Source organism: Otolemur garnettii, unplaced genomic scaffold, assembly GCF_000181295.1.
Source record: "Otolemur garnettii isolate 467f Iridium unplaced genomic scaffold, OtoGar3 scaffold00198, whole genome shotgun sequence".
Lineage (NCBI taxonomy): Eukaryota > Metazoa > Chordata > Mammalia > Primates > Galagidae > Otolemur > Otolemur garnettii.
The window spans coordinates 1,231,379-1,239,566 of NW_003852593.1; the positions used below are offsets into that span (position 1 = coordinate 1,231,379).

The 8,188-nt window shown below is 52.9% G+C and overlaps 1 protein-coding gene across 1 annotated transcript in view; it reads right to left on the bottom strand.

The window, feature by feature from the left end:
* POLN (DNA polymerase nu) overlaps window positions 1–8,188 on the bottom strand; it is a 67,427-nt gene that overhangs the window by 7,683 nt on the left and 51,556 nt on the right. Inside the window, 4 exon segments of the mRNA XM_023507703.1 lie at window positions 735–813; window positions 1,339–1,449; window positions 1,648–1,779; window positions 7,034–7,116. Coding sequence (XP_023363471.1) covers window positions 735–813; window positions 1,339–1,449; window positions 1,648–1,779; window positions 7,034–7,116 — 405 coding nt within the window.

Sequence of the window (8,188 nt, forward strand, 5' to 3'; positions counted from 1 at the left end):
AGGCCCTGTTGGGGCCTGACAGGGTCACTTCTTGGAGGGGCTCCTAAACTTCCTGAGGAGAGCACTGCCCCCAGGAGGAGGCAACATCTGGGTGGCCACCAGCAGCCCACGTCCTCAGCTAGAGGAACTGGCTGGTCCAGGGCTCCTTATCCCTTGGGGTGTGCGTCCAGGGAGAACAGCAGAGGCAGTGACAGAGACCAGAGAGAGCTGTAGCCCTGGGCACCCCCGCCGCTGCTGAGGGGTGTCTGAGCGTTGGCTCTGGGGTTGGGGAGGTGGCAGCTAGACCTGGACATCTGTACACTGGCATTGGGGGCATCAACAGGGCTGGGGAGTGGGAGTGGTTTGGAGTCCAAGGGGCTGTGGCATTCACCTGTAGCTGGGGTGAGCAGCTTTGTGGGGTGCCTGTGAGAAATGCAGTCTTTCCAGGAGAAAGGGGCCCAGGGACGCAGCCTTTCTGTCCTGAGGGCCTCATCTGTGCCCCTGGCTGGGGGGGGTGCCTGCTGTGAGAGGCCCCTGGGCTGTGTCTCTGGGACTCCATGCCTCCTCAGGGGAAATCCATGTCTGGAGGGGGTGGGGGCTACATGTCACAGGGGCTCAGACTCCTGGGGCCCTTTGCTCATAGCCAGCAAAGGTCAGAATCCATATCTCATGGGCGGGAAGTGGTGGGCCCAAAGCAGTCCTCCCCACCCAGCAACCACCCTGCCCATGCTCAGGAAAGGACACCTAGCACAGACCTGGCTGTCAAGGTCGGGGAGGAGGCCACTGCAGCAAAGATGCGAACCATGGCCAGCTTGCAAAGGTCAGCGGCTGAGCCTGTGGGCACAAAGGGCGGTCTCAGGGCCCCAACTTCGTGGTGGGGTACCTGCAGCCTGTCACTGTCCTACCATGCAGAGTCTCTGGGCTCTGAGCCCCTTGAGTACAGTGTCTGAAGGTGACAAGGCGTCCACTTGCCTCCAGCCACCCCTTGCTGGGGGTGGGGGTTCTAGTGCTCGCTGAGTGACTGAAGCCTCAGTTTCCTGCCTGTGGGTATGGGAAAAGCCACTGCCTTGGCTGCTCTTGTAGGACATGTTCTAATTATAAAAAGGACCATGCCCCAAGCACCTGTCACCTGCAGGTGCCATTGCACTAGTGCCTCCCACAGTCACCACTGGGCAGGATGGGTGGTTGTGGGGCTCCTGGAGGAAAGACTGCTAAGTCCTGCTAGGACAGGAGATGCCCTGACAGCAACATGGTGGGCATCTCTCAGGCTGCAGCAAGTGGATCCAGAACTAAACCTGAGCAGCAAGTGGATCCAGAACTCTGGGGCCAGGGGGCCAGCAGGCGAACGAGGCCCTGTACCTTGCACCACAAAGTTCACAGCCTGTCGCTCTGCCTGGGCCCGGAACTGTGGGTCACGTGCATGGATCTTTGGCAGGGCTCTTCTTCTGCCCATGAGGGACACCACATAGCCTGGGTCACATAAAGGAAGATAGATGAGCGATAGAAACCAACAGCCATGCAGCAGGACTCACCTGTCCTCTGCTCAACCACCACCGACCTACCCACCTGTTTGCTCACCCATCAGCAGAGCCAGGAGCTGTGGATGCCACTGGCCATGACAGTCACTGGTGGTAGGAGGGGGCAGGGGTCTGGACATAGCCAGCTTACCTGTCTGTTGACAATGGGCCACAACTGCTTGGCCAAAGTCCTTAATTTTCTTATACTTCTGCAAAAAACTTGCCAAAAACTGGGCAGCTTCCTGATCAGTAACTCCAAGGCAAGCAGCAAGCCGCTTCTTTCCTGTGAGTCAGAAAGACACAGATCAGTGTTAACTCCCAGCCCACAGCTGGGCAGGGACTGTGTGCATGGAAACCAGCCTGGCAAGTCAGGGTCCAGGGGGCACCACTGGCCTTTTCTGCACAGTTGGGGGCTGTTAGCATCTGGCCTTCCATTCTGAGTGCTGGGTGCTTGCCAATCAGGACTAGGGCCTGTTTGACATTTCTCTGGCTCCCAGTCCTGCCTTAGCACTTGCCAGGACCGCAGGAGAGCAGCAAAGGAAGCTAGTGGGAGGCTCAATTCCAGAACTGAGGAGGCCAGACTGGGCAAAAGAGGAAAAGAGGAAGGGGATGTTCCGTGGCCAGATTATGAGAACAAGGTACTCAGGAGTTCCGATCCTAGAACTTTTATCTCAGTGGTTCTCAACCTGTTGGTTGTGACCCCTTTGGGTTACAGGGGTAGCTTAACACCATCCTGCATATCAGATATTTACATTATGATTCATAACAGTAGCAAAATTACAGTTATGAAGTAGCAACTAAAATAATTTTATGGTTGGGGGTCACCACAACATGAGGAACTGTATTAAAGGGTCGCAGCATTAGGAAGGTTGAAAACTACTGTTTTAGCTGGAGATAAATGATTTTAGTTCCTAGAAAATGCAGGTGTTGAGAAGCTGCTAATAAAGATGTCTCTGGCTGTGGTGGCAGCCTGAGCCCCCGTGTAGCATGGAAGCCCCTGCATGGTTGCATGGCTGGTGTAGGCTCTGGGGCCACATAAACCTGGGTCTGAGTACAGCTCTGTCACCCATGGGAGGCTCCTTGTTGCCTCACATAACCCACAACAAACCCGTTTCTTTACCTCTGAATTGGTTACAATTGTCCTTACCTCCAAAGGTTGTTAAGAGAACCCCCAGAATATATAAAGCTCAGAAGTGCACCTGCTCCTGCTTGGTACTCGGTCTGTAGTCACCCCTCCCTTTTCCTCCAGAAGAGACATATAACTTAGAGAAAAGGAGTCCATGAGGACACAATCCCTGGCTTGACAGTGGAATCATGGGGAAAGCCATGGCTGTGTGCTTGGCAGGAACCCCAGAGCACAGGCTGCCTAGAGACCTGCATTTCTGGGAGAATGGGACTAGGAATGGGCCTGCTGCCCTCTGCACCAGGTTTGCTCTGGCTCAACAAGATGGCTCAGAAACCCTGGCCTGGGGCTGGAGATGTGGGGTCTGCCCGACTCTTAGTTCTAGCCCTCCCTGCAACCAGGCTACTCCTGGCCCCAGCCAGCAGATGCCAGACAGAAAGAGTGTCAAGTCTTAGGACAGTAAAGGGGTAGATGTTTTCTTGGCCAGGAGGAGTGTGAGTCTGGGGCGCCCTGTTCTCCCAAGGCTAGTCCCAGCAGAGAGGAATCAGCTCTGGAGCCCTGGTCCTTCCATAAGCCCAGGGCCACTTGATCACCTGGGGACACTTGGTTGGAAATGAAAAAAAAAACTCTCATATCTCTTTTAGGGCTTCATTAAGACCTATTACTCTGGCATCTTTACAAATATGAGCACATTATGTATTTGTTACCCTTTACTGAAATAATCCATCTATAACTCTATTAATCCCCATCAGCACCCTTAGCTGTGGCACTGCAGTGGAAAATTCCAGCAGCTCTCAGAAAGGAATCAGGTCGTAGCTGGACACCTTACGCAGGTCAGCCAGACAGGACTTTGAGCAGTCTCCTTAGCCAAGTCTCTTATCATCTCCCATCCGCTGTTAAGCCCATTTGGTGAATTTTTTATTTAAGATATGGCAGTTTCAAGTTTTAGAATTTCCATCTGGTTTGTTCCAACTACTTGCTAAAGTTTTCCTTATTTATTATGAACATATTTTTATTTATATCATTGGGCTCAGGTATTAATAGCAAGTTTAAAATCCTTGTCTGTAAATTCCAACATCTGGGTCATCTCAAGATCTGTTTCCATGGTTGCCTTTTCTCAAGTCAGGTCAAGTTATCCTGTATCTTCATATGTTTAGGGATTCTGGATTGTATCCTGGATATAGTGAATGATATGCCACTGATACTTTGAATTCCATTATGTTCTTCTTAGGAGTACTAATCTTTTTAAGAGGGCAGATGGTCTGGCTAAAGTCAAACCCCAAACTCTGTCTCCCTGCTGAGGACAGCAGCTGAAATCTCAGCTTATCCTTTTGGGCTTAGCTCCACTGCTTGAGGTCTGCCCCATATAGCCACAGGCAGGGTGAGCTGAAATCTAGGCAGATTCATACCTAGAATTTGGGCTTACCTCTGCCTCCCTTCTTCCTGGAATTTTTAACTTTCCAGATTCTGTGGTTGTCCCAACTAAGTCCTCTGATGCTTATAGCTACTATAATTGGGCTCTACTATAGCTAGTAGAACCCAGACTTTACATCAGAGATTCTGACTGTGGCTTGCCTCTAAGTGAGGAGCTGTAGAATGGGACACTCAGTTGTACCCTTCTTTCTTCCAAGTACCAACCAACCTCCAGTTTCTGTTTGCTTTTGGTTCCTTTCCAGTGCCTTCAGGTAGTTGGTTTTTTCTACATTTTCCATAGATTATGGCTGATACTTGTGGGAGGCTTGGTCTTTTAGGGGCTACTTGGCCATCACTAGAAGTCATGCCTGTCTTTCTAAACACTTATGTCTTCTGCAGAGCTCTGAGACCAAGGTCCTGGTGTGTAAAACAAGCCTATTTACAAGAGAAGCAAATGTGGCAACTCCAAAAAGAGCAGAGGTAAGGGACTGCAATGGAGCAGAGGTCCGGTCAGCAGCCCAGGCCCCAACTTCAGCTCCCACTCCTGGATGCCTTTGACAGTAGGACTGTTACACTCAAAGGCCACTGTCTTCTGGCTCTGAGGGGCTTCTCTGCTGTGTTTCAAGTGCACTAGCTCCCTCTTCTCATAGAATTTGCCTCCACACATTCACTCAGTCGAGCGGATTCCTCTTTTTGACATTGTGACCACAGGCAGACTCATGTCCCAAGAGCGCTCCCATGGGAGCCACACACACACCCTGCCTCTGCCTCCTGCATGGGCACTGTGGCTTGTCCTGCAGGGGGCTACTCACATCCCGTGTGCATGTGTGTGTCACAGTCCTAACTTTAGGAGGACAATCTTCTCTGAGTGCCCTTGCCCCACACATTTTGCTGACAGTTTTCACTTCTGCCTGTGTGTCTAGGGCTGAGCATACAGTAGGCCTTTGGAGCTTTGCCAGTCTACAGGACGGATCTGACTGACTGAATTTCACGCAGCATTCACATTCAGCTCAGGTTCTGCTGCTCTGGGCTGGCCTAGGGCCCTCCTCTGGTACCAGGGACTCCCCAGCTAAAGCACTGCTGTGTATTTTGACAGGTAAGAGCCTCTGAAGTGGCCCTGGGCTCACCAAAGGCTGGCGAGTGTCTGTCCATCAGAGGTGAGTAGATGTGGAGGCAAACTTCAGCTTTACTCTGTAATTCAAGAAGACTTAAGTCTAACAGCTCTAAGAGCTCAGTGCAAACTGGAGGAGTCAGAAGCTGCTTTTGCAGGAGGCAGAACACCACTGGGCTCAGCGGGGGTGGGGAGTGGACATCTGAATTTAGTGATAGAGGAGGCACAGGAAGCCTGGGAGCCAGCCCTGGGGTCGACACCCCAGGCAGCTGCTGCTCTGGGGCTCCGACACCCCATTCCGACACTCTGGGCAGGCATGTCTGAGGGTGATGGCTAAACACAGAGGCCAGCACCTTGGGAGTGGTCTCCCTGCCTGTTTCTCAGTCAGTCTTCACAGTGGTCAAGTCACTGTTTCTAGAAAACCCTACACTGGCAGAGTGTGCTTGTGTGAAGACATGTCACTGCCACCAGCTGAGAGCTGGCTGGCTCGAGCTCCTCTCTTGAATTCTCAAAGGGGCCCAGAAGCCCAGGTCGCACTCACTGGTTTGTCCCAGCTCATGTGACAAGGTATCAAACACAGAACACAGACAGCTGGGGCTGCAGCATATACACGGTGATTCTAGCTGTCAGGGTGGCTGTGAACAAAGGGAACAGCAGAGGCGGGGGCTGAGGGTGGGAACTCCTGTGTCACCCTCTGGCTAAAAGCAGTCAAATTGCCCCCTTTACCAACATTGCTATTAATAACTCACACTGATTTACACAGTGCTGCTCTTTTCCTCTCCAGAAGACAGTTGATACTCCAGAGTCTCTCTCCAGGGCAGCTGGGGCGGGGGGTAGGTGCCACAGGGAAGCACAGAACTAAGACAGGACCCAGACAACAGAGACCAGAGAATTGTTCACTACGCTCCAATGCACCAGCCCCTCAAGAGCATCTCTAAGGACCAGAGAAGCACAGAGGTGGAGGTTCCCGACAGGCCTACAGTCAGCAGGTGGCTGCCTTGGGACTGAGCTGGCTGTTGTCCTGCTGCAGGACACATAGGCGGCGCAGCCCTGCTGGAGGCGGGCCCTGCAGCTCCCAGGGACCGACAACTATACACCTGTCTGTCATTCCTGTCCTGCGCTCGTTCAGTTTTGTGGACTGTCCTTGGATCTTCTTCTCAGGGACTTTACAAGGCCCCAGAACTCTAAGTGGTGACTCAAGGGAGAAGATCTGCACTGGCTGGACAGATGCCTGGGCCCCTCCTCAGATGCCAAAAGCCCCTCCTGGGTGAAATTGGGCCACACTGATTTAGCATGACCCAGAGGCACAGACGAATTTAAAAAGTCCAGACAGCCCACAGTGAGGGGGTGGGAGGGACAGTGGGAGAGCTCAGAGGACTCTGTGGGATCTGGGCCAGAGAAGAGGGGCAAGGAAGGCACAGAGGTGGCACCAGATGACCGACCACTGGCCCTTGGTCCTTCCTGCCAGGCTTCCTCTCCTGCCTGTTGCCCAGAAACCCGCCTCTGCCCCTGTGGGGCCTAGCTTTGGATCCCCACTCAGCTGGGGAGATGGAGAAGTAAGAAAGCCTCAGTGTATACACAAATGAGGGTTCCTGGAGGGTCTCAAAGTCCAGCAGGAATGCCCAGCACAGTAGTGCCATGTGAGGGTGGAGCTGGGTGGCCCGGTCACACCCACTCTCCCTGCTCTGGCCTCATCTGGAGAGGATGGTTGTGCCATTGATCACTCATGGTGTGAAGTGGTCTGATGAGTGTCTGAAGGTCACAAGTATCATCAGAGTGTCTGCGTACACAGCACACAGGGACTCCCAGAATGATTTCCCTGAGACATGGCCACATTTGCACACAGATGCACACCCATCTGGCAAGCTCAACCCCTTGCCTACAGCCTACCTGCACCGTAGACCACCGAGTACACCACTTTCTTGGTTCGCTCTCTGTCTGAGTGTGTCACATGTTCCACAGGGATGTCCTTCCTGCGTGGAAAGATGGCATGTCATCAGGCACACTTGCACTGTCAGCAGAGGGGGTCCAAGGCACACACAGCCCCCCTCACAACTCTTCCTCTGGAGGTTCTTAACTGTTTCAAATAGCCTGTCACATGGGCAGGGGACAGAGTCAACATCTGTCGTATCCAGCTCTGCAAAGGCTCCACTCAGGTATTGGCAGTGAGGCTGCAGCATCCTCAAGTTTTGAGGCATCCAGAATCAAAACCCCAAACTGCTTTTACTTGGAGGACAGCCTGCCCCTGTGGTGGAGGTCTGAGGCCTACATTAGCAGAGAGTGGTTCTGGCCCCTCTGAGGGCTGTAGGGGGAGCCCTGCTCTGGGGCTGCAGCATTCAGACAGGTTAAGGGCCAGCTTGGCTTCTGACTGCAGCAACCTCTGGAGATTATAGCTGAAACATCTCAGCAGTACAGGAGCTGCAGGGCACTCCAGCAGCACTGAGTCCCTCCTCCCTGCCAGGGCCCCCCAAGGTTAAGCCCCCCAGCATGTGCTGGTGCTTCTTCCTGCTGTTGCTCTTGTAAATGTCCTTATCATCTATGGGGGGAGTCCAACATGTGACCTGTGGGCGGCATGTGGATTATTTGGGGCCTGTTTAAAAAAGGTTTTTTTTGCTCATCAGCTTTCTTTAGTGTCTATGTGTTTACTGTGTGGCCCAAGACAATTCTTCTTCCAATGTGAAGCCGAAGGAAAAAAGGTTGGACACCCGTGAGCCACCAAGCCTCCCCTGATGGACTGAGCGTCAGATTTAGAAGCTGAGAGATAGGGTGGCGCCTGTGGCTCAAAGGAGTAGGGAGCTGGCCCCACACGCCGGGAGGTGGTGGATTCAAACCAGGCCCCGGTCAAAAACTGCAAAAAAAAAAAATAGAAGCTGAGAGACAGAAATGCCTCCCCCAGGCTGTGAATGGCTCTGTGCTGTGGCCTCTATTGCTAACCTGCCCTTAGCCTTCATCTCCTGCCTACACCGAGCATGGGCACTAGGCCATGGTGAAAAGCTCAGGCTCTTTGTGGGTCTCTTCTGAGATGAAAGCTGCTGGGCCTGCATG